Raw genomic sequence first — 27171 nt, 5'->3', positions numbered from 1 at the left:
TAGAGGGAGAGACTAACACCAGCAGCAGTGATGCCAGACAATACAGTGGGGACCTGGGCGTAGACAGTTTTCTGGTGTTTCTATAGAGGCAGCAAAAGAAATCTGAAGTGGGTATGGGACCAGAATACTCCAGGAGTAGCCAAGAGCATTCTAGCCAGTGTAAACGAGCCCTACAGCATAAAACTAAGGTTTCCATAGCTTCTTCTTATCTATGAATTCAATGGGTGGCCTTAAATAAAGGATTGTTAGTTTCTGTTCAGGCATTCAGAATCATAGAAAGAAAAGGCACAAAGAGGAGAAAAGGCACAAAGAGGAGTGCACTACACGAATTTCTAAACAACTTTCTCTAACCATGGTGGTTCATGTTTGGATTCTAAGTGCAATAGAGTTGCCATCTCTCAGCCATTATTTTGAAGGATTATGACAATTCAAATCCACTTTGCAAGGCTGTTGTGTAAGAATTACAGAGAATGAAAAATTTTAAGGTAAGCACTAGTGTTTGACTCTAGCAAATATAAGACTTGTGTGACTCATCCCAAAGTAGCCATTGAAAAGCATCATTTCATGGAAAATATTGTGATTATAGGCGGGGTACAGACTGCCCCTTTGGGGCGGCCTGCACTCGCCCCTTTCCCCGACAGATTGGGGCCTGAGCTGCCACAGCGGCAGCCCCAGAGGCCCTGATCTGCCGCTTTTCCAGGCCTCAGGGAAGCGGCAAAACACCGCTTCCCCGCGGCCTGGAAAGGGGTGTCCTTGGGGCTTCATGCCCCAAGGAAATCCTGACAGTGGTGGGAAAAGGGAGAAAGGGGCTGCTTGGCCCCTTTCTCTCTGTATTGCTGTATCGCTGGTGCGGCCGTTTAAAGGTCGTGCCAACAATACACATGGCAGAAGGAGCTCCGAAACGGATCTCGTTTTGGCCCCGCTGAAAAGGCACCACAGGTGCCCTACAGCAGCGCTATGATGTGACGCCCATGCCATGCTGTTTGGATGTGGTGCGTCCATCACGTCAAAATGGCAGCGCCCATGTAGACAGGGCACCGCCATTTTGACGTAGAGTACATCCTAGGGTTAGGGAGCGTGCCAATGGTGTGCGCTCCCTAACTCTAGAATTGCCGCTGCTACGCCACATTTTGGCAGTGTAGATCCCGCCATAGTTTCTTTTCATCCCACTTTCTAAGTACAGTACTGGCTAGCCAATACATTGCAATGTGTCATTCAGTGCCCTGTGGAAAGATGAACTTTGTCTTATGTCAGGCAATCCTGTTTCATAAGGAAAAGGTATAGGGGGACAGCTCTCTAAGGGCTTTGGGAGAGGCATTTTCCAGCTTTGCAACCTTTGATGTTTGACATACCAGGGATCAAATTTGTGGCTCTCCACATGTAAAATATGTGTGCAAATAACTGAGCAAACTGAAATAACCAGAATTCATTTTTTCATCCAGATTTCCCCAGGACAATAGAGGCAACCCTCCTTCAAAATATGCTTCAAATTAGTGAAAGGATAGGCGGGTTTCTAGACTAGCACAGGTGTTCTTTCCCTTGGCATTTTTGAAGCTTCTGTTTAACTCACACTGTTTCCATCAAGGCATTCTGTAACCTCCAGCTAAGCTAAAAGGTTTGTCTCATACTAATTTACTCCTATAATTTTGTATATAATTACCAGCTCCCAAACCATATGCTATTTACATAGACAATTTTATCACTTAAGAACTTCAATATGTTTTGTGTGAGAGATACAGAGAGAGGATGAGTGGATGGAATGGGGGAGTGTATATAATTGAAAGTACAAATGTAGAGGCTTTTTGTTCCTGTATCTTAGAAATGCTTGCAACCATGGGAAGCTCACCTTTCTAGTTACCTTCAAAAAGAATGAAGATGATAAAAATCAAAAGGCTCCTCAGAACACAAGAAATGCAGTCATCTGTTAGTAGAGGAGAAATGACAGCTCAACGTCCAGGTCACTTACAATCCTAGATGTTAGTGCTATTTGTGCTCAGTGGATGCCACTGAGTGAACTGGGGTTCAAAGAGGACATTCTCAGAATGTAGCATGTGATTGCACAGAGAAAGGACAAAGAACTGCAGTTAAAAATCTAAGGGTAGTCAGCTACAAAATGTTGTCTGCATCTTAAAATAAATGGCATTAAAATCTGTTCATCTTCCTATAAACTGTAAACAGCTAAACAGGCACAAGTAAATTGACAGCATTCATCTACCAGTGCTGAACCTCTGCTGTGGAGTTGAGCAAGATTCATTCTCCCCAGCATGTGATCATCTTTCAGAGCCATATGGTCAAAAATGTAGAAACTGAAGCCTGTTTCCACTTACTTATCACATTTTTGACATCTGAACAGCTATAATTAACCTCCAAGCCTCATACCTGCTAAGATTCCACACATGAAAAGAAGAGTATACCTTCATGTAGGGTGAGGGGAGAGTCTGACAGCCTAACATGGCCTGCTAAATGATGAGAGACGTACACACTCCATACTCAAGGGTACCCTAACTTTGGATGCAGGTGAATTTTGTATGGTCTGCATTTTAAATCAAACCAACCTAATTTACACTTTCCAAATAGTGTAATATTCAGAGGACAGTTATTCTCTGAATTTTGCCATGCAAATATCTGCTAAACGTGTGTGTTGGGGGTGAAATGAGTATTAAAATGTGCATTTTAAGATAAATGCATAAGAATGTATAAATTTTAAATAGAATTTTCATGTGATCCAAGAAAAAAATTGCAGAAAATAATAGGGGAGAGGTTTATGACAGAACACATGCAATACTGACAAGGACTGAAAATTAATTCATCCATAGTCACACATAGAAAATAGGACCAAAAAAAGGCATGTTGGCAGATGGCTCCACTTTTCGCAGCAAGCAAAAACCCATAAAATACACATATACTAACTGCATAGCATTTCTACCATTCAAAGGATGCTGGTCCTATTTTACAGCTGGGGAACGTTGAGGCTTGGCATTTAAGAACAAATTTAGGGTCATATTTGAAGGGTAGAAACTTGGGCCTTCCTGCAAATGTGGCAGCACAGTTTGTGCATTGAGGCAATCCAAGCAATTTACATATCTACATGTAAATAACTTGTGTAGCAGTTTGAGCACAGGACTATGACACTAGTGTCCAGCGTTCAATTCCCACTCAGCCATGAAACCCACTGGATGACTTTGGGCAAGTCACATGCTCTCAGCCTCAGGGCAAATCTTGCCAAGAAAACCCCATGATAGTCTCAACATAGAGTTGCCATAAGTAGGAAATGACTTGAAGACACACATCACCACACCATACACTGACCACATCCCAATACATACACAGTCCTGATTGTCACTGTGTGTCAATGTATATGTGGTTGTCATGCTAGACCCAATTAGGGATGTCATGGGCCTGAATCTACAGGACCTAAGCAGAGCAGTGGAGGACGGGGGGCTTGGAGATACATAGGGTCTCTATGAGACAAAGTTGATTCAAGGGCAGCTAACAACAGCAACAACATATGTTGACATGCAGTTTCAAAATACATGTTGGTGCATATGCCTTGAAGTCAACTGTTGACTTAAGACAACTTCATTAATTTTTCAAAAGGGTTTTTGGGCAACGAATACTCAGAGATAGTTTTGCTAATTCCTTCCTCTGAAATACAGCTCACAGCACTTGACATGAATTGTTAGTCTCCCATTCAAATACTAACAGGGCTGACTCTTGCATAGCTTCCAAGATTAGACAAGATCTGGTGCCTTTAGAGTATTTAGGCCATGGGGTCGGCATAAGTTGACAGGTGACTTGAAGGCACATGCACACATATGTACTTTCCAGTTGCCTGTTGACCTATGGCAACCTGATGAATTTCTTAGGACTTTCTTAGAATATTTAGAAGTGGATTTGCCAGTTTCTTCCTCTGAAATATAGCCTACAGCACTGGGTATTCGTTGGTGGTCTCCTATTTAAGTGCTAACCATGGTTGACCCTGCTTAGCTTTCACGATCAGACAGGATCTGGTGCCTTTAGGAAATTTAGGCATCTGAGCCTGATTGTTCTTAGATTGCCTTATTTGCCCAGCACTAAAGAGATACCCAGTGATTATACAGTACCTCTTTTTGAGTAAACAGTATATTGACAGCCTTTTCTAGCCAGCCAGTTGGCTGAGTTCTCATTTCCTCCTCATTGTGCTGTGGGCCATGCTCAGAACACAATGAGCACATGTTCAGAATATTCCCTGAAGCCAGCAGCAGCATGGAAGCATGCAAGGAGGTGGACTGAACTCTCATATCATTCTACCTCATCCCCATAGAGAAGCATAATTAACCTCCAGAGCTATCAGAATCATCACCAGCTTTAATCTCTACCTTTGGAAATCTGTAGCCGTGAGTAGAAGAAAATTCTTCAGGAGCTATTTTGAGGGGATTCTCCCCAAAATTTTTGAGTCATTTAAAAAAACTTTTTAGCAGGAGCCCAACATGGTATACTGGGCTAAGTGTTGGGAGAGCAGGGTTAGAATCTCGCTCAGTCATGGAAAGCCAGTGGGTGACCTTAGCAAGTCTCGCACTCTCACTCTCAGAAGACCAAAACTCCTCTGAACAAATCCTGCCAAGAAAACCCTGTGATAGGTTTGCCTTTGGGCTGCCATAAGTTGGAAGTGACTTGAAATGGCACATTAAAACAATTTAACAAGTAACAGGGACAGGTGGGTTTGAGTCATGAGTAACAGCAATGAGTCATAAAAAGGCATAAAGGAATTCATTGGCAGCTTAAAAACTAACGGAGATGAAGAGATTTCCGACACAAGCTTTTGTGGACACAGTCTATTTCATCTGTACATAATGTCAATAAAAGAATAAAAGTGTATGCTAAACTTTCTTCTTGCCAGTAAGTCTCAAAGGTGTTACTGGACCCCCCCCCCCTTTTTTTTTTTTTTTTAATGCTAAACAGACTAATATGGCTGTTTATTGCATATAGTAATAGGTCAGTGAAAAGAAAAAAAACACCAATTTCAAGTGTAATGATTCTTTAAAAAGCAACTTTTCAAGGTTAACTACTCACTGTGTCTCATTCTTGCATGGTTTTTTTTACAATTTGCAAATTGCAATTTGGCTCTGGATTTAGGGTATTTGGGATCTCATAACATTTTCTTCAGAGGTTAAAAATGGCAATGAGGAGGTCAGCTCACTGCATCTACAGTTAAGTACTAGTGGAAAAGGCACAGAACTCAGTCAATAAGCAACATTTCAGTTTGGTTTTGTTATTAATGAGAAAGGGAATTCTGTATGGGAAAAATAAAGCTTTACAATGCAGCTACAGCTTCCGTGAACTCAAAACACAAATAAAAACATGGCAGCTTAATCAAGGGAACAAAGCTTTCATTGTATTTTTATTTTGCTCACAGTACTGTTGTATTATCATGCATAACCTGAATTCTATGTTTCCCCTTCATAATTTTCAGTCCGTTTTATTAAAAAGAAGTAAAGCTGTGGCCTTCAAGATGTTGCTGAGCTCAAATTCTCTAGGCAGCCAAGCTAGTGGTGGAGATATCAATATCATCAATATTAGTCATCAATATCTGAAGAGCTAAAGGCACTTGAACACTGAGGGGCTGATGGGCTTATTATAGGGTGCCCATACCCGCCAGAATTTCACAGATGAAAACTGTGATATGTGTGGCCAAGCAACATCACTGTGTGGTCAAGATGGCAACAAAACTTATTAATGAGGAAGAACACACAAGCTAGAAGAGGCTTGCTTTTGCCTGGGCCTACTAGGAAACCTTGGATCCTGTGCAAGGCAAAAAAGAGGATTTGAATTAAATAAAAAACTAAATAAAATTTAGCTGCAACTTCTCCTCTCTTCCTTCTTGAGTTCAAAATACATTTTGATTTGAACTAAGTTTGTACCTACGGAAGTAAGCTGAGGACAAATGGAGAAATTGGGAGAAGGAAAGATAAGCTGGGAAATTTTAAAAGCAGTTGAAAAAGTGGGATGACAGCAAATTAATTGTCCCTGCCAAATGAAGACAGTTGGAGTTTATGGGGTGCCTCGATTCCAAAGTGAGGCATGAATCAACCCTAGAATTCTGAGCTATGTGACCGATTTTTATTCAGATAGTGCATGAAAAGATTATGTTACAGGAAATAGTGTTTCTCCACAAATTCACATGTGAACCGGAGGCTGCCATGATGGCGCAGCGTCTGGATGTTGCAGACAGGAAGTAAAGTCATGGCAGTGCCCTTTCCTGTTTGCAATGCTGCAAAAAAAGAAGCCGCTCTAGGCAGCTTCTTTTTGGCAGAGCATCGATGCTGTGCGGTGCGGATGCTGCGGCACCGATGAAGGGGGAAAATGGGCGGCACAGAGCCACCTGTCTCTTGAGCCCCTGGGTTTCCTTGCAGTCAAAGCCTCCTCTGAGCAGATTCCTTTTGCTGTATGTACAGTTGTGATGATGTATGAACTCCACCAAGAAACTATGGTCTCTTGTCATACCTCTGCAAATGTATTGGAAGAGCAACAGTAGCAAAAACAACAACAAAAACAACACTCTCTGCTCAATACCAAGAGTATGCACTTCCTCAAGGCATCACAAATGGGCTTAATGTAGTAGAATTAGTTTCACTTTAAATGCTTTAATGTAACATCTCTTCCCCTGAGCACCAGAGGGGCTCTGCAATGACAGGATAGCCAATAAAGGCTGAAGGATAGCTCTGTGTCTTTGTGCATCCTGGTGAAGTATTTGACCTAACATATTACTAAGGAATGACAGTGATTTAAGGTGGGCTGTGACTGAGGCACAGTTTGTTGTTGGAAAGACAACATTCAAGCTGGTTGCCTTGACAACATGCCTTCAATGCACTGAAAATTAAAGGGAATACAAGCCTTGGCATTCTGGCACAGAATTGCAAAGCATCCACTCAGGTGGCATCCACATTGGAGAGATAATCTGGTTTGACACCACTTTAAGTGCCATGGCTTAATCTTTGGAATTCTGGCAATGGCAGTTCCCAGAATTCCAGAGCATTAAGCCACGGCAGTTAAAGTGGTATCAAACCAGATTATTTCTGCAGTGCAGAGGAAACCTGAAAGAAAAGAAAAGAAAACTAATCCTATAGCAAAACCGTGTTACCCTTTCAAGATCGTATCAGCTATCCTTTTTTGTTATTACCCCCCAGTCATGTTATCAAACTGATGGGAAAGTAGAGTAATTTATAATAGCTCAAAGCAAGAGGCAGAACAGCAGCAGCAGCAACAAATTATGGTAACGATTGCTCAAAAATTTCCTGTTCCTCCCAGAGAATTGTGCAGGTCACTTGAGGTTCTGTGAGGAGCCTAAAGTACAGGAGGGGAAAAGGAATGGGTTGGAACCGATTTGATTTCTCAGCAGCAGCTCTCCCTGCGGGGAATACTGCTTTCAGGACTCACCACTGCACAGCTTGGTTTTAAATAATGAGAGTAAATAAGAGTGATCAAAGAGAAGCTATATTTTTAAACAAGACATCAATACTATTCAAAAGCCCTGTTACTTCATAGCTCCCAGGAACCGAGGCTTAATTTCCTCAGTTCTGAACCAGAGCCGCCAATAAATCCTTGTATTTCTCATTCATTTGCTGTATTATTGTTACTAGCTTTAAGAAATCAACAGAACAGTGTAACACTGAATAACTGAATATTGATTTCAGTTATCTTGGCACTATTGTTTTGTGGGTGAATGTATGACAGTGGTGGTAGCTGCTGCTGCTGCTGCATACCTTTCAACAGAAAAAACTAAAATCCTATTTACTTCCACAGGACTCAATATGTTTCTACTATGTAACGGACAGCAGCTTTTAAACAAAAAATATTTCCCACCTTAACACCTGGGTCCATTATAAATATAATATTTAACCACGCTAGAACAGTAAGTGGAAAACAGCTGAGCAATGCACTCCTTACCTATTCTTATCTCATTTCCAGAATATGCCACATCTAAGGCTGCTGCCACACTGCAGAATTATTGCAATTTGACACCACTTTAACTGTCATGGCTTCATCCCATGGAATCTTAGGATTTATATTTTGTTGCAGCATCAGAGCTCTCTGACACAGAAGGCTAAATATCTCACAAAATTACAAATCCTAGAATCCCACAGCATTGCACCATAGCGGTGCCAAATTGCATTAATTTTGCAGTATAGACCCAGTTTCAGTGTATTTTTATACACCAACACTGATCACAGCCACAGCTGTATATCCTCCAACTAACAAGTATTACTATGCCAACATATCCTTGAACTCCACTGCCTCTTGGGTATTTAGGAGTGATCCTGTGTTATACAGTAAGTGGGAAATGAAGAAAAGGATCATGTGGTAATGGCTGACATGATAATATAAGCTAAAGCATTGTCATTTATTGTTAAAAATGCTTTACCTCATGAGCCAGACAATATAACTTTTTTTATATGTGTGACTTGGGGGCCTATGCACACTACATAGCTATTATTCCATTTTAGCCATGCTTTCATCCTATGGAATCCTGGTATTTGTAGTTTAGTGAAGTACTGGAACGCTCTGGTTGATAATTCTCTATGCCTTTCCATAAATTGCCTATAGTGATGGAATCATGGCAGTTAAACTGGAATAATAGCACCATAATTGTGCATTGTGAAAGGGCCCCAGAATAGAGCTCAGAATGTTAGCTTTGAAGGGTTCAGACTGTCTTCTGGCACTTGGCTTTTATATATGCTTTCATCCCAATTTACATCTAGTTTCTAATTTGGGAAGGAAGGGCATAGTATTACCAAAAAGCCAGTACCAAGATATCCTATTGCCCTGCATATCAACTTCAGTGCAGAATCTGTGGCATGCTCTGATATTCACTTGGTGCTTCTGGACATGTTCCAGTAAAATAAAGATACTGGAATATATATGAAAGAAAGAAAAAAACAGAGTCAAATGTCTTTAAATAAACATAACCAAAGAATTAAAAATGAAAAGTAGTTTGAAAGCAGTCATAGCAAGAGGCTTTAGGGAAATCTTTGTTTGAAGATATACTGCTGCATTTATGCACATTTCAATCCTTTCATCCATTTCATATGGATCATAGGGACATGTTGATTGTCTATGTTTTTACACTTCTTTATGCTTCAGATACTGGATTAAATATAAATGAAATGCAGCTTTAACAGTATCAAAATTCAGTCCTTTAAAGTGAAAAGAAAAAGATGTCCCTCAGGGTGTTGAGATATGCTGAGATGGATGGAGGGTCAATAGAAAAACAGTAAAACAGGTTAATTGTACTATTTCAGCTGTCTGCACAGCATTGCAAAGTAACTTTTTAAGCATTCAACTAATAAATTTTGCAACACAGAATAAAAGGCACATGAAAATATTATTGTAAAGCCTTAGCTGTGCTGTGCCTTCAAGCCCTTTCCAACTTATGGTGACCCTAAGGTGAACCTATCACAGGTTCCAATAAAGATTGGAGAAGGGAAGATGATACTGTACAAAAAGTTATATTCCTCAAATCACCTTGCTTGTCCATTGCTGTCATTTGCTCTTTTGCATAAAGCATAGAAAAGTTCCTTTCTGCACCACATCTTCCAGAATTCCATTTACTGGTTTCATATCGTGTTTCCAATTTCTGCCACTTCCTCCTGGCATAGGATTGCTGAAATTTTCTCTTCTATGCAACTGTTGAAGTGACAGGAATTCTATCCCTTATTTCACCTGGCAATCTTTTCCTGGCATCAAATACGTGATTGGCTGGAACATGGAACAGGTCCTTTCCAGGCTGTTGAACTCCTTATCCCTGGAAGCCACAATAGCAATCTTATTTCTTGGCAGTGTTTAGCATGTCTTATGCTCTTTTTATTTGCCATAGTTTTGGAATGGTTTAATGGCTACTCCTCTCCACTCTATGACCATGGTTGCCGAAATAATAATAATAATAACAATAACAATAATAATAATACTGTTGTGTTTTAACTGATTTTTCATTGTTTGTTTTGCTGTTTTCACATATATATTTGTGAAAGCTCTTAAGACCCTTTGGGGAATCAAAGAAAAATATGCAAACAAACAAATAAGAAGGGTTGCCTTTTGACACATGCATATCCTTAAAAAGAAAGCCTTGTAAACAACACATGCACTTACAAGATGCAACACGATGCTATCGGGGGGAAACTCCACTAATGAAATTGTGTTGGATTTTATGAGTGGTAGCTCAAGACTATGTACATGCCATGCATCAATCAACTATATGTATAAAGGAAAAATGCACTGGATCTCTCCCTTATACTAACTCTAGAAATTCTTTTCCACTAGTACAGTGAACCTTTGTGCTAGTTCAATGAAACTACTGCATTCAATCCTCATTCAATAGATGCAAAGGGTTGGTTGGTAATAAATGCAATAGAATAATGCTGATTCAAATAACAGCTAAACTGTTTGATACTCGGACCTAGCCACAACTCTTGTTTAATGGTTATTATGTATGGATTTACCTGATAATGGGCCTGTGTCTTCAGCTTTGTAGAAACTAAATGAGATAGGCATGTGTTTTGTATCTGAGACATAACAGCACAGAATTTATTTATTTTTTCATCCATCAATCATGCTAAAATAATTTTCTTTTAATGGGAAGCCTGTTTTCTGTGATAACTATGAAGGCAGACAGTTTGATAGCAATCTGAGTTTAGGTTCAATGTAATTACCAGCTATAAGAGAGGAGCACTGGGAATGCTACAAGGATGTTATGATAAAGTCAATTACTGTGGAAACAAACTTCAGTCATCTGGTACAGGTGACCATCACAGGCCACAGGCAAAAGGATGTGCCGTATTTCACCTTCCACATTCTGCTGAAAAAAGAGGGCTGGTGATCAACAGAATTTCAACTCTGTATTCCAGAAATGGGGCTTCAGTATAGAACTTGACTTTTGGGAGATTTTAATGGATGGCTGTTTATAGGCCTGAAGTCTGAAAACTGCTTTAAACTGTGTACCACTGGTGGTGTGTAATCCTGGGAAAGTTTTATTGAGAAAGATACAAACCAAGCAGAATCCAGGTCGAAGGGTTTGTTGCATTTAGTGACCCTGAACTAGCAATGTTGACTCAGCTTTCCTAAAATCATTAAAATCGTCTGCAGGAATCCTATATAACCTTTCACTCAATGTAAATTTGCATACATGTAACTACATAGCACTAAGAAGCCTTGCTACTAAATTGGGAAGATGGATAACAGGACACCAGTAAGAGTACCCAGCATGCACTGGTGCCTGATGCAACTTGCATCAGTCCTATTGTGCATCAATCCCATTGCACATGAGTCTTTTTGCCAATTCTGCTACATAGTTAGGTAATGGCAGACCTCTACTGGATGTGGACACTGTGCATATTTGCAATTCTAATTCTTGTACATATAGAGTAAATCCACTTACTAAGGCACAACTCCTATACAGGATTGTGGATGTTGTTTAAATTGGTTACTACCAATTTAGGCCTAATTGATTTCAAAAGGACTTAGAGGTGAGAGAACTCTGGATTGTAAGCAATGCTTTTTAAGAGTCTCCTAAGCAGAGGTGGTCTTCCAGTAGACAACAGGCTTTTGTGCTGCATATTCCACTTTGACTATCATAGTTAAAGCACTAAGCAGTATGCAAAGCTGTAAAAAGTTATTTATTACACTTACATGGCACTTTTGGGAATGTTTCCCAAAGGAGCTTACTCTTGCACTCCATACAAAGGGTATAAAAGAATTAGATATGTTGCTATGCACATGGCACCATCTTCAGGTTGCAGGTAGCTGATGACATTGTCCAGATCTGAAGCTCTTCCCATCTGGTGTGGGGAGCAGGAAAGAACCTGCCAACAGTGGCTTATGTTTGCCTAACATCTCATTATAAAATTCACATCATTGGGAGAAAACAAATGGAGCAAATGTTGCTGGAGGCTTTGGTACTTTCTGTTTTTGTTTTGGTAATTGGTAATTTTGGTAATTACACTGGTGCCTCGGGTTACGAAATTAATTCGTTCCGCCATTCCTTTCGTAACCCGAAAATTTCGTAACCCGAAACGCTAAGAGAAGGCTTTCCGTTAGCACTGGAAAGCCTATAGCTGCACTTTGCAGCATTTGAATTTCGCGCCGAAATGAATTTCGTAACCCGAAAAATATTTCGTAACCCGAAACAGTTTTTGCCAATCCAACTTTTTCGTATCCCGGAAATTTCGTAACCCGATCATTTCGTATCCCGAGGCACCAGTGTATATTCTTATTATCTTGACATAGACTATTTGATGGAAATTCTTGCACTTCCATTTTGAATACATTCTGAGACATAGTAGATTAAGGATGTCCTGAAATGCATACGTGTATCAATTATTTTGGGTCATGCTCTTTTTGTTCTGTTTTGTTTTTCCTTTCCCCCAATGATGTGCATTGTGCCAAATCTGTTTTCATACTGTATGGTTTCCTCATACTTTCCTGGAGGAGTCCAGCATCCATCCATTCCAGTGGATATTGTCATAAATAGCACTAAGTGTTTTAGTTAGTGAATTGCCCAATTGAACTGATCAGAATAGTTAATAAAATGATCCAAACAGAATTATCTATTGCTATTTTGTTGACAAAAACAGAGATTTTGTGGCTTAACAGAGTCTTACGAGCAACTGTAAAATCAAATCTCTGAAGTTCCACACCTTATATTAAATAAAATGATTACTTCCCATATTTTTTAAATTCTACATTTGAACTAGTATATTTTAAAAATATATAAATTAAAAAAATACCTTGATTTTGCTATTTTCTATAAGGAATACCATTTTACTATGCCCTTGCATGTAATGTGACTTGAGCATCCACAGATTTTGGTAACCACTGGGGAGCGGGGAGGTCCTGGAGCCAAACCTCACCAAAGGCTCACTGCATATCTTCCAGAAGAGAGCAAAAGAAATACCTAGCCAGTTAAGACTGAAAGGCAAATAGCAAAGTCATTCATTTTCTGGCTTTACAGGCCAAAAAATTGATAATTATTGTTGTTCAACCAGTCAAGGAATATTTATTGGGCAATATATTATAAGAAGGAGAGGAAGGTTGAAGGAACCCATAAACATTGTCGGGGAGAACGAAGTGAAATCCATATTTTTGGAAAACATACTAATTATTCATCCAACATCACCTTTGCCTTTTTTTGTAGGTCTCGTGAACATCAAAAATGGAAAAAGGCTCAGCTGAAGATAGAGGACAACATTAATTTATGCTACCCTCATGACTGACAACAGTGTTGTATCAATAGCAACTGCAAGTATAGTGTTTTGTTTTGTTTTTTTGGGAAAAAAATAGTATGCCTTTGCAATCTGTATTGCACGTCTTTCTATTTTGGTCAGAAAATCTTCAGAGTGAGCTAAGAATGCAGTTCCACAATCAGTTCTCTTCTGGGTTAAATGGATGAGGATCTTTTGAGAAACGAAGATATGAGCAACTAAGCTGATAAACAGAAAAGCAAGTTCATGGCAGTTGTCTCTCTCTGATGTACAAAAATGGCATATAATATTATGGCATATGCAATTAGGGGACTTGTGAAAGTTCATATAGACCAGACTGGGCAACTGTATGGGGGCCAGAGCCAATTCACTCATAGACCTCTTGCGAACCACCCCACCCACCACACACAACAAGATCAAATAGTTTCATTTGCATCTGCAATCCCTCTTAAAATGGTGAGAAGAAATGATGTGAGTTTCCCAAAACAACAAGAAATAATCTTGAGCCACTTGCTGTTATCATTTTCAGAGGAATTGCAAAGGGAAATATTTGGGGACAATACAGGATTCTTGGGTATTTTTGCATATTTTCCTGCATTTTGAGGGCTTCTGCATGGTTTGAGTGCAAAAAATTGCCGCAAATCACATTTAAAAAAAAATATTTGGGGATGTTGGGGGCTTTGAGGGACTGGTAGGGACTTCAAGGGACACAAAAGTTGCACATGGCCTAAAGACCACAATTAGTTCACTTGACATAGAATATTTCCATGATTTTCAGTTACTCTGATCCCAGAGATGAGGTGCTTTACCTGAATGAAAAAGGAAACATGAAATAATGAAGGCTGCTTACCCAGGAAATAAGTGTACAATCTGGTTTTCAAGTGTCATTTAAAGCGGTATCTCAGAGCAATTTTCTGAGAGGGACCAACAATACTTAGGGTGCGACTTCCTAAGAATGTCTTTGGTTCTGAAGATATGCTCATAAATCTGCTAACCACAATGCCTGGTGAAATCTCTGGGCAGACAAAGAATTGCTGAATAAGATTCCCAGTAATCAAAGTGAACAGCACTATATATACATCCTTCCTTCCTCTCTCTCTCTCTCTCTCTCTTTCTTTCTATGTTTAGAAAAAGTAATCATGACAAATAAAAGCAGAAAACATATATTTGCAAAATTATGCTTTTATGTGTCCAGAATGTAGTTTATCATGGTGCTAAAATCAGTGCCACATACTGGCAGCCCTGCTATCAGGAACAGGATTCCTAAAATGTTAAATGACTGCACAAACATATATTAATGACAGAGAAAAGGTAAGGGAGATCCAATGCTTCCTCCAACAGGATTTCACAGATAAAAATGCATACCCTTCAACATTTCACAGAACAAAATCAGGATGTATGTGTCCAAGTAACAGTGGAATGTGATCATAATGGCAAAAGTTATTAACGAGGTAAAGTACACAAGCTAGGAGAGGCTGCAGCAGTTTGTTTTTGTTTTGGTCTACTGGGAAGTTTCATTTATAGGGAGCATATGACTCCCTTGTTGAAACAACTTCACTGTCTACCAGTTCGTTTCCGGGTACAATTCAAAGTGCTGGTCATGACCTATAAAGCCCTACACGGCTTAGATCCAGACTATTAGAGAAACCATATCTTCCCATATGAACCAACCAGAGCCCTGATATCTTCAAGGAGAAGGCTTTCTCTCAGTCTCACCCCCATCACCAGCTCACCTGGTGAGAACTTGACAGAGAGCCTTCTAGGTGGCTGCTCCCACCCTCTGGAATGGCCTTCCATGGTAAACAAAGCTGCCCCCTTCCCTGCTTGCCTTCTGTTGGCAAGCAAAAACAGCTTTATTCAGGCAGGCTTCTAATGTGCGATCATGGGATGGCATTTTATATGAAGTGTTTGTTATATGGGGTGGGTATCATGCTTTTATTGTAATTTTAATGCTTGCAATTTTGTATTGTTTTTATGTGAAGTTTTAATTGTTTATTTTTAACAAGTTTTTAATGTGTTTTTATTTGTGACCCGCCTTGGATGGTTCCCTTTCTGGGAGAAAGACGCATGGAAAACAAACAAACAAACAAACAAATAATCAATCTCCTCTCCCCCGCTGAATTAATTGAGTGCAAACTACTTTTGCATTCTGAACTCAGTTTGCAACAATTGATGTAAGGTGGACATAAAGAAGAAAAGTGGGAGGGACATTTTAAAAATAGCTTAAAAAGTGTGATGACAGAAGATTAAATGGGACAGTCCCTGCCAAATTGTGGCAGGTGGTGGGGGTAATTCACTGTAGAAATCTTCCTACAAGATTTCTCTGCCTTGGTTCCTTTCCCAACTCTTGGCTCCAGGATTTCTCAAACATTGTACTGCTTCTGTATTGGTCCATATCTGTACTATTTTTCTCTTGGCGTTGAAGTTACTAGGACAATGGGTTCTTTATTTACTTCAATTTCCCTATAGGGAACAAGTTTGGGGAAGAAGATTATTTGATATTGGAATCAAGTCAAAAATACCAATCACTGTGATTAAACCATTGTCTTAGGTCCAAAACATACTGCAGAAATAATCCAGTTTGAGACCACTTTAACTGCCCTGGCTCAATGCTAGGAAATTCTGGGAACTATCGTTTTGCAAGACATTTAGCCATCTCTGTCAGAAAGCTCTGCTGCCATAACAACCACAATTCCCAGGATTCCCTAGCCAGGCCAGTTAAAGGGGTCTTGAACTGGATTATTTCTGCAGTGTGTTTTGGACCTTAGTGACTGTAACCAATACAGATCCATGTGAGGGGCTTCATGGGCCTTTTTTTGCCCTGGAAGATCTGGAGCAACAGGTATGTTATTTTACTTTGTTTTCAGGCTGGTATGGGCTGGTTCTAGTGTGGAATGTGCTAGATGTCATCCAGACCATTCACACCAGAACTGGGGTTCAGGGACTGTGTTGTCTTGAACAGTACAATGCCAGAAGGTGTGGGGTGACTGGCCTTTTGGCTCATGCAGACAAGCCCATGGCTGTGCAGCTGGTGGGGGGGGGGGTGTTCTTATAGTCTGCACTTGAAAGCAAAATTCACAAATCAGCCTTGTGCAGCTCTTCTGATGTCAATGAACTAAATCCCAACATTATTCCTAACTGAAACAGAATCATGGAATGTTGTGGTGAATGAAATGAACATTTGTGTTACTCCCACTGATTCAATGCATCTACTTTAGTTGAGGCCAGCAATCAGATTTAGGCAACTGTGAACATACTCTTGCCTATTTTAAAACGTTTAGGCAATAGGCTAGTTGAGTTTATATGCTACAGGAGGGCATGGGAGGAAGGTGCACAGCAGTTTATTTATCTGATATGCTCAAAAGGCTGAGTGGGATTAGTGAACAGTTTAGAAAGATTACTGAGATAAATCGGGGACATCTGAAGTTCATGTAGGTTCAGATTTAAGCTTGTGTAACTGTCACAGTTATTAATGCATATGTAGTTATATATGCAGAATGCCTTATGGTTGATCAACATGTTAATCCCTTGAATTCTGCTTCTGCAATGATGACCAAAACACTCAGTTTACAAAACAGGTTTCCACTAATTTTATGCTGGGCTCAGAGTAGAGAGAAAAGCACTTTTATACAAAACAGACATTTGCATAAAGATATATGATCAGAGGTCCTTGAACCCTGTGGTAACAACATAAAATCTACTGAATGTTTTGAATGTCACATTTGACAAGATGGGAAACAGAATTGTTGCAACTTGCATACATGTTTGCAAATTGAAATGATTTTTTGTATTTTTTCATAGTTTAGTCTGCTTCTGCCAGTCATTTACTCAGCACTGCATCTCTACACTCTGACTTCACTCTGGAATGTTTTTATTCAACAACTTGTCTAGCTTTCAGTTTCATCAGCTACTGTTCATACTCTACACTTTGACTTCACTACATCTCTACTTCTCTAACTCTAACTTCATCCTGGAATTTTTAAATTCAGCAACTTGTCTGGCTTTCAAAGTTTCATCACTTGTATTTTGCAACCATAAGAGTTAGAACCTCATTTCTTTCCCTAGGTGTAACAAGTGATGAAGGAAGTGGGGAAATTCACACAAAGATAGCATCTTATGATAGTTTAAAATTGGCCATAGCTTTAGTGGGTATAGCCTCAGCAGAATTTAGTGCTGCACAGGCCAAGGATTCAACCATATCCAACCACGTTCAACTGCTAGGATACTAAGCAGAGTGGAAAGGATAGAGATCTGCTGCAACGTGAACATCTGTGTGCTTCCACCTTGTAACTATGGAGAGACAGGCACCTTCACCCCCCCCCCACCCCAAACTGAACATGTTCAGGTTGATGAGGAGCCTTGGGGGAGTTGTGGCTCATCAGGCTCCTGATATGCCACAATTTCCCCAAGGCTCCTCATGAGGGAATTTGGCCATTGGAAGCAGGTAGAACAACCTGCTCCCTCAAAAACAGATCCAGCCCAATTTCCACAGTACTCAATGTGCTGAGGGTAGTGAAGAAGCAATTATTTTTATCTCTGTTATCTTTGTCTCATCCAGTATAGTCAATTTGGATAGTTAAAGTGCTATTATATTCAAGAACTCAGACTTCTGAGGAGGAAACACATTGTGATGAGCTTTCTAAATGTTTTGCATAAATAATGCTCAGAGACAATTGCTTGGCTCCATTCTTACTTGACCTTCACACTGAAGGTAGAGTCTAGGGGAGTAGTTGAGACACATATATGTTTCAATAGACCAGTGGTTCCCAACCTGTGGGTCGGGACCCCTTTGGGGGTCGAATGATCCTTTCACAGGGGTCACCTAAGACCATCTGAAAACATATATTTGCATGTAGCAATGAAAATAATGGTATGGCTGGGGGCCACCACAACATGAAGAACTGTATTAAAGGGTCGCGGCATTAGGAAGGTTGAGAACCACTGCAATAGACAGATTTCAAGTTGTTCAACATAATGAGAATATGTTGCTTGGAGAAGTGAGGCCAACAATTTATCTGTTAGATTCACGTCTATCCTGGCAGATAAGAGCTGCTAGAGGAAAGCTGGCTAGTTGGGTAGTAGAGATTTTAAATGATGACTTGATAGAGGGATATATTTCAACCCCTCTAAAAGAAGCAACTGTAAGACCATTGTTGAAGAAAACTTCACTGGATTTCGATACTCTATGTAATTATTGGCCTGTTTCTAGCCCCTCCCCCCTTTAAAAGTAAGGCCTTAAAGAAGGTGGTGGGAGCACAACCCCAGACTTTCTTGGATGAAAGGGATTACCTGAATCTATTCTGAACTGTGTTCAGGCCTAGTTATGGAACAAAAATAGCCTTGGTTGCCTTGGTTGATGATGTATGCCTGTTAGTTCTGCTGGACCTCCTGACAGCATCAATCATGGTATCCTCATGGGCTGTTTGGCTAATATGAGACTTTGGGGCACTGTTTTGTCCTAAACCTTTTTGGTTGAATACTACCAGCAGCAGGTGCTGGCGGACTGGTGTCCTCTATACTTTTTAATGCCTACAATTAAGCTGCTGTGGGACATCATCTGGAGTTTGGGAGTTGGTGTCATCAGTAGGTGGATGATACCCAGCAAGAATATTGGATGCAGTGAAAACTTTTTAATTTGTGTGTTTTTAAAATGGACTTTATTTACCAGACATCACTTTGAGGACCCAGGCACACTTAGAAGGAATAGATAAATGTTATAAATGAATACTAGGTTCCAAGCTGTAAAATGAGGAAGATACAACAGCTGAACAGGAAAGACCAGAGGAATGCAAAAATCCCTCATGCAAGAGGCTGATGTTAGTGGGCAGAATTCTTATCAATAGCTAGCCCCAAGGAATGTAGCAAATACAGTAAACTATCAGCGAGGGTTGGAGGGGGGTAAAGAACTCCAGTGAGTCAGACTGGGTACTCCAGAGGAGGTTTGGGACAACTCCAAAAAGGCCAGCTCCAGGTCCCACCCACCTCCAACTGCAGATGTCCAGCATTTCCTTGAAGCCACATGGCCAATCAACTGACTAGATATAAGCCACTGAAAGACTCAGGATGGCACAATCCCTCACCTGCCTCCTTTTCTCATCCTGCAGGATACAAACTAGGGGTACGTGCTGGGGACTCAAAATTGTTTTTAATGAATGCCAATAATTTTAAGAATCCAGATTTGAATCTAAATCTTCGATTCTGTGTCAAACCTGGTGTTTTTTTATTTTTTTGCACTTATACAGAATCATAGTACATATGGTATTCTAGGCAGAATATAAAAAGCTATTACTAAAGTATGTTTAAACTTTGCAATGTTTCTTGTTTTTCCTTTCCATAAAATATTAAGCAATTTTTTGTCAGATTAAGCAGTACAGATTATCCTAAACACAGCATCTATAAAACTGGAATGTGGGGCGTGGGGAGACTAGTGGAAGTTAAGGGACTGGAGAAAAACTGTTGTGAAAACATTCATGAAAGTCATGCAAATATTCTTGAAAGTTAAGATCTCTGTTTTCTGTAGCTTTTCTTACTAACAAATGATAAAGATAGCATTGCAATTAGCAAGAACACTGCATATAATATTCAAATTATAATGTTATGGGTTTGCAGGACGGTATTGTACGGTGCAAACAAACAGTAATTGCCCTGGTGGGACAAAATGCAAAGAGGCAAAAGGCTGGAACCTGAGGGGAAATAGTGGGCATTGCAAAAGGATGAGGCACAAAGCCAGTGAGCAGAAAATATATGGCTTACAGGAAGGTAATACTAGAACTTAATGTGAATGTGAGTTTTGGAAAATTTAATAAATGATGTGGCAAAAGAGAGTAAACAGTCAAACTTGGAAAGCTTGGGATTGGGGACCAAGGAATCTCAAAAACATTGATTTCATGGGAGATGTTAAGAGGAGGGTGACTTTCACATTCTAATTTTCAGTTCAGCAATAAAAGCTTTGGCTGTAACATGTTTATCATGATCACTTTGATCACTTTAGCCCAATTTATCAGTAATTTTACATAAAAATACAACCGATAGTGTTATAATATTATGCCCCATATTTTAAACATTGTACAAACATACCCATGCCAAACATGTTGTGATATTCAAATTGAAGAAAGAAAATTTTACAATTTAAATAAACAGAACGCATGCTCCAAATAGGATAAGGAACTGGAAGTGGGGGGAAAGTTTCCTAAGATTTGGAGGGCTCCAGCCCAGGCTGTAAAATCCATTACCATGAAGAAAAATATTGAAGCTAAATGGTACATCATGCTTGAGGATACTGAGCAAAACTCAGTTCCCTGAATCTATGTCCATCTCTTTTGAGATTTGATGGAGCCAATCAGAAGCAGTGTCAGAACAAACAGCATTGTAAACACTGAGCTGCCAGAACAGAGAAAATGTTCATTGTGTAGCTAAACTAGGATTTCTGGCTTAAGCAACAGAGATACTGTGCTTCCCAAGATGACATATTCTCTCAAAAACTATCAAACCCAGTTTCTTTTTAATAAGTAGAAAGGAAGGCTGGCTGGTGGATGGGAGAAAGCATCATTATTCAACCAGGGTCATTGGTCCTAGGGACAGTGAGATTACCCACACAAACCTGCCACATCTGGCTATAAATATGAATCAGGCAGACAGAAATGGAAGTTAAACAAAAAGGGAACTAAGGTTCAGAACACACTACAGAAATAATCAAGTTTGAGACTGCTTCAGCTGTCCTGGCGCAGTGTTAGACAATTTCTGGGGACAGTAGTTTTGTGAGACATTTAGCCTTCTCTGTCAGAGATCCCTGGTGCCACCAAAAACTACTATTCCCAGGATCCTGTAGCACTGAGCCAGGGCTGTAAAAACAGTCACAAACTGGATTATTTCTGCAATAAGTTTTGAACCTAAAATAATTACAGGACATCAATCCATCTTCCAGGTTTTCCAAACATGCAGGGGCTTTCTGAAGTCTGGTTTGGGATGGTGCATCAATACGCAAGCTTTGTACGACTCTTCTTTAGGTGACTATTATGTTAAACAAAAATACCATAAGCTGACAGGGTGTTTTCTGACATGTAGAGAAGTCCCATTGTGGGCCATACTGAAATTTCAGAAAGGCAGAAAATCTAATATCAGAATTTAAATAGAAAAACTTGTTTCATGACTCCTGTGACCATATGTGTGGAATGGGATCTTGCTATATATATGGAAAAGGCACTTATTACAGCTTTGTACATGGCCACAGCAAATGACATGGGAGCCCTAATAATAATAGTTAAATATAGAAAGTAAAGAACTGCCCTTACTGCATGGGAAATTTTAGTGGTCTCATTTTGCTTTGGAACTTGATCTACCAGATAGGCATTTTACAACATTGTAACCTCAAGTGTTTGAAACAACATTCCCAATACATAGCAGCATACAAAAATAAAAACATCTTGGGCAAAAATTGTCCCAACAATTAGAGTACTTTGTGTCAAAACACTAGGACAAGAAAGGTCTCACAATATTTTGTGAGTGAAAAATAATATGGAGAAAGTGGTGAGCATGCATGGATGAGAAACAATCTCTCTCTATGCTCAAAGATGGGAGGGCATCCAGTGCATGTTTATGTCATCCTGCCCATGAAGGACCAACAGAGATAGGTATGGAAGGACATGGAACAGACATCTAAAGAGAGTTCATGAGAAAGTAGCCAGAGATATTCAGAAACACTCAGGGCCAAAGTGTGAGTGTACTGGGACATCACTGAGCTAAACACATAAATCACACTACTGGTACTGGTAGCTTGGACAAGCTGAAAGTCTGAAGGAAAGACAGAAGGCAATCTTAGGGTGCTGTCACTTGAGAGCAGCAATGAGCAGGAAGATGTTTTGTGCACTCACAAAGTACACAATTCAGTAACAAGGAAATAAGAGCAATGTGCAAAGTCACTTATAAATTGGCTTTCTTTCAGGACAGGGGGACTGTGATTGCTGCTACACTGCATTATTATTATTATTATTATTATTATTATCATCATTATTATTATTATTATTAAAATATCCTGCTTTCCCCCAAAAACTGAGGCTCAGAGAGGTTTACAGTTTAAAGGAATACAATTAAAAACATACAAAAGTGAGCATTAAAATTGAGTGCCTACTCTTTCATCACCTTCAGTGGGCTAATTCAGGACAATTCCAGTTTACTTCTATCAAAGATTGTGCTGCCCATAACAGAACACAGTGCTCCAGATAAGGTCTCAAGAAAGGAGAATAGAGTGGTACCACTACTTATCATGAATTTGCACTATTCTTCTGTTGTTGCAACTTAGAACTGCATTCACTTTTTAAAGCCACTATATCCCTGGAAAGTATTTTGGCTAAAACCAACCACATGTACTAATGTCAAAGCCCATTCTACACTTATGCAGCAGATTCTTTTAACCTAAATGCAATCATTACTTGAAAGTCATTTTGTTAGTTATGACTTAGTTCTTCCATCCTGTTGGGATCATCCTGAATCATCTTTCTAATGTATTATCAATGCTGTCATTATCTGTCATCAGCAAATATGATGAGCACTCCTATTCTAATTCTAATTTATGCAGTTTAGCACTATTTTAATTTCTATGATTCCATCCTATAGAATCCTGGGATTTGTAGTTTGTTGTGGTAGCAGAGCTCTCCGACAGAGAAATCTAGATATTGCACAAAATTACACATCCCAGAATTACATAGCACTTGAACCATGGCAATTGAAGTGATGCCAACTTGGATTATTTCTGCAGTGTAGATGCAGCCTTTTTTTTTCTTGAGCAGATTTGAACATAGTTCACACCTGGGATAGATCCAATGACTAATGAACAGCTGGTTGAATGAGATAAATGCTAATTCTAGCAGTATATGCCATGTAAAGCAGGAAAATATGGCAGAAAAGTATAGTGGTGCTGAGATGCTAAGACATTATATCCTCTGAAAGGAGACATTTATCTGGGCAGGCAGCCTGATACACCACAGGAAGCTCAGCTTGATAACAGTGACAACACTAGCTGAACCATGTATAAACACTGAACACAATGTGGCAGGAGACAATTTTTTTCACTAGCTTAGAACTGACAGAAGGTTTACTAACAACAAGCACACTGACACCAATTAACACAAAAAGCTATACTCGTCCTCATGCCTTGTTATTTCTGAAATAAGACAGTGGATAAGAAAACCAGAAGACGGTGCACCACTTGTGGGAAAGTTGCTTGCAAAGGACCACTTAAACATCCACACAATATATTCTGGTTGTCTAGAGTGGTTGTCACAAAGTATGGCCTTTCAATATCCTCGGAAGGAACTATTTTTGTACTGGGGTAGAAAATTATATCTGGGGTTACCATGTGTCATCCTTTTCTAGGATATGTCCTCTTTTTTGGAGCTAAAATTCCTATCCTCTAATTTCCCTAATATGCCATTTTTTTCAGAGTTAAAATTTCTGTCAAGGTACATTTTTAAAATGCCCATGTTTTCTTACAAGGTGTGGACTGGAGGGAGCAGATCAGGTAGTAGAGCTCTGAGGAGGCAGAGAGACATGCTAGATTGAAGTAGGGCAAGGGAAGCCCCCAAACCAGGCAGTCTCAGCCCTGTAGGGTTACCAAGCAACTCACTATCAGAAAGGAAGGTAGTGGAATGGAGAAAGGTGCCCCCCCTGTCATTGCCAGTATGGTACCTGATTGACTATACTGAGGATTGGTGGCTCCTCTTACAAATGCCCAGAGTTTATAGGCTATTTAAAATGAGAGTTATCATAGCTATCAGTGGTTTGAAATAGTCAGTCAATAAATGTGTCCTTCTTTTTACTTTTCAAAATATATTAACTCTAGGATAAAAACCTATAATGCTAGATCTTATTGCAGATAATTAAAAACAACTAGTGTATTTTTCTTCAAGGTTTATGCCAATTTCCTTATTTGGGTGGGTTTACAAGTTTTTGTTTTGAAATAATAGTGCTAGTATTTTAGGATACAGAAATTATATTGGTAACTTAAATTTCTTTCCTACCCTTTGTTCATTTTTAGGTTTTGAGGGGTTTTCCCTCACACAAAAGGAATCCTGTCAGCTACTCAAACCATATATTCATATTATGCCTCCATCTACAAAAAACTGCTGTAGACATGAAATCTTGTTATCCCCTGAGATACACTGGAATTTTCATGCAATGATAACATAATCTAGAAATCACTTAATGCAATTTTTTTTTCATCCATGTGAATAAGGGGTGGTGTCAACACATATAAATAAACCAATACACTTGCAAATATCAAACAGGACAGTAACATGAATGGCCTAGATTGAAACTTACACACATCTTCAGCTACAGTATTCTATAGCTGGATGGATTTAATTCCTAGTAGCATACCTTTCGAAGAGGTTTGAGCTTGGTCTCCATTATAAAGTCATATTTGCAGAGTTCACAGCAACGTGTGTCTGAGCTCTTGATCCACTGATGCAGGCAGGCTTGATGAACAAAACGTAGGGTCCCTGTGCAGCGACACGGTGTGATGAGGGGGTTTTCATCATCTCCCTCACAGTGACAGATCCTGACAGGAAGGACAGCAACAGGGAGTGAACAAAGTGAAAGCCTTTCATGCTAAGAGCTGACATTCAAAACATTCAGAATGAACAACCTTTGAGATTTGATCCTAGGAATCCTTTTTCCTGTTGTTTGCTTCAAATAGTTATTGTATTTTAGCAGTACTCAGAGATGGAGCAGTTTGATGTTTCCTCAAGTGACACATTTCACTCACTTCCTCTCAGTAACCCAATCTAGATGCAGAGAATATGATGTAATTTAATGTGTGAAGAGGGAGAAAGTATGGTATCTGTTGTTGCTCACCTCATGTGAAATTAACCTGGGGCCTGTAGAGGAGAGCCTCCAACTGCATGTTAAGACTTGCCACACATTGTTCCTGTACCACATTTTGTCACCTCAAGGTAGCCACCATCTAAACTCAAGGTTTTATAGCACAATACTCTTCATACTTAGAAAATGGTTCCACTTTGCACAATGGGACATACTCCCAATCAAGTGAAGTTTAACTTTTTCTCATCATACATAAAAGTATTTTACTGGACTAGCTACTGCCCACCATTCTTAAGCTGGGTTCATGTTCTTTAAACATAGAAAAATAGTGACTTATAGACAATAAATACAGAACACAACTCTTATAGGCTCCGTGTATGTTCTGTCCTGTATATGTCATTGGTCTGTCAGTTGTTAATGCTACTAAGCCAATATCGGTATTAATTGTGCATCAGAAGGATGAAGAATGGCTATTAGTGGTTAATAGGAAACAGTATTTTTCCACACGTGCATTTCTGTTTCTACAGTATCTCAACATAATTATTGCCACATGATTTCTGGAATGATTTATATATATCTGCCAGCTTGAAGTAACAATTTTTCCCTATCAAGGGAATAAGAGCTAAAATAAAGGCCAGAAGTTACTGATGTGTACAGTTGCCAGATGATGCAGAGAATATGATAAAGGTGTAGGAAAAATATGAGGACACACTATAGGAATTAGATATACTTAGAAAATTGAGGATTACTGGGAGCTGTGTTGATGGTTTTCACATATGTTAAACATAATTTCTGTCAGAAACCTTGTTAACATAGAGACTAAAAGGGAAGCTACTTTTAAATTTATTATTTAAACCATTATTTTATTGAATCACTACTTGGTAATATAAACTGCAAATTTGGTAGATCCAATTCATATTGAAACCAGAGTAGGAGGAATGGTTATAGTCCATTTAGAACACATACTAGTATTTTTTATCCAGAATGGACCTTCCGCTTGTGCTTCCTCTAAAGTGAAGAGGAAAAAAAGATGTCTTACAATGATGTCTGCTTTAGTCCTTAGGTTAACAAAGAAGGAATTAAATTCCAATGTAGCAAGACACAGTTAGATAAAAATATTAAGAACGATTTCATATCTTAAGTGTAGTTCACTTGTGGAAGCTGAAGATGTTACTTTCAGAAAAGAAAAATATGGGGAGCTTTTGTTGGGAATGTTTATCTACCAGGAAACCAGAAGAGCTATTTGCTTCCTCCCCCTGCCCCCCCCCCCAAAAAAAAAACCCTAAAATAGGGGCAGGAAACCTTGGCAGATTTTGTTGGACTGTAACTTTCATCAGCCTTATCAAGAACAATCAATGGAGAAGGATGATAGGAGTTGCAGTCCAGAAATCCCACAAGCCCAACATGTGTCTGACTTTAAACCATATGCAAGAAAATATCCCTTTACCCAACTACAACAGCACTTTGTAATGGAGCCCAACAATCTCAACAAACAAGTCTATACGTACATATTTACTTGGAAGTAAGTCTTACTGGTCTCCATGTGATTTACTCCTACATATGTATGTACGGATTAAAACCTAAGGCAAGCCAAAAGTCAAACGATGTCCCTTTATTTGCACAATATATGTACAGACACTTGCCAATCCTCCTCCTCTTCTGAGGACCAAATTAGACAAGACACAGCTCACACAATTAGCAATTCCACAAATGGATTCTAAAAAGGAAATAGCAGATGAAATAGGGTGAGCTAGTGCAAAGCCCTTGTGGAGATGCTGGTGTGCGTGTGTCAGGGGGTCCCTTCATAGTATGATGCCAAATAATTGAACTTCAGCACAACACTTGCCTGTTGCACAGTTATAGTGATATGATTTTGATTGAACTGCCATGACTGTATCCTATGGAATTCTAGGTTTTGTAGTATGGTGAAAAACTAGAGCTCCTTGGCAAAGAATTCCAATCAATGCTCCCTAAACTGAAAATCCCAGATTTCCACAGGATGAACTACGGCAGCTAGTGGAATCATAGCACTATAATTGTATAGTATTGAAGAGCTGTGCAATTAAAAGAATTCAGATTGGTCTAGGAGAAAAAGGAAGTTTGAGGAAGCAACATACTGTCG

At 39.5% G+C, this 27171-nt stretch overlaps 1 protein-coding gene across 4 annotated transcripts in view; it reads right to left on the bottom strand.

The window, feature by feature from the left end:
• MARCHF1 (membrane associated ring-CH-type finger 1) overlaps positions 1-27171 on the bottom strand; it is a 175950-nt gene that overhangs the window by 13331 nt on the left and 135448 nt on the right. For all 4 annotated transcript variants that reach the window (XM_089525572.1, XM_089525573.1, XM_089525575.1 and 1 more), the window contains one exon: positions 24606-24786. In XM_089525572.1, the coding sequence (XP_089381698.1) occupies positions 24606-24786 (181 nt within the window). The remainder of the gene's footprint in view (positions 1-24605; positions 24787-27171) is intronic.

Source organism: Sceloporus occidentalis, unplaced genomic scaffold (genome assembly GCF_023333645.1).
Source record: "Sceloporus occidentalis isolate IW3139 unplaced genomic scaffold, rSceOcc1.0.p SCAF_5, whole genome shotgun sequence".
NCBI lineage: Eukaryota > Metazoa > Chordata > Lepidosauria > Squamata > Phrynosomatidae > Sceloporus > Sceloporus occidentalis.
This window is presented reverse-complemented; position numbering and strand designations above follow the sequence as displayed.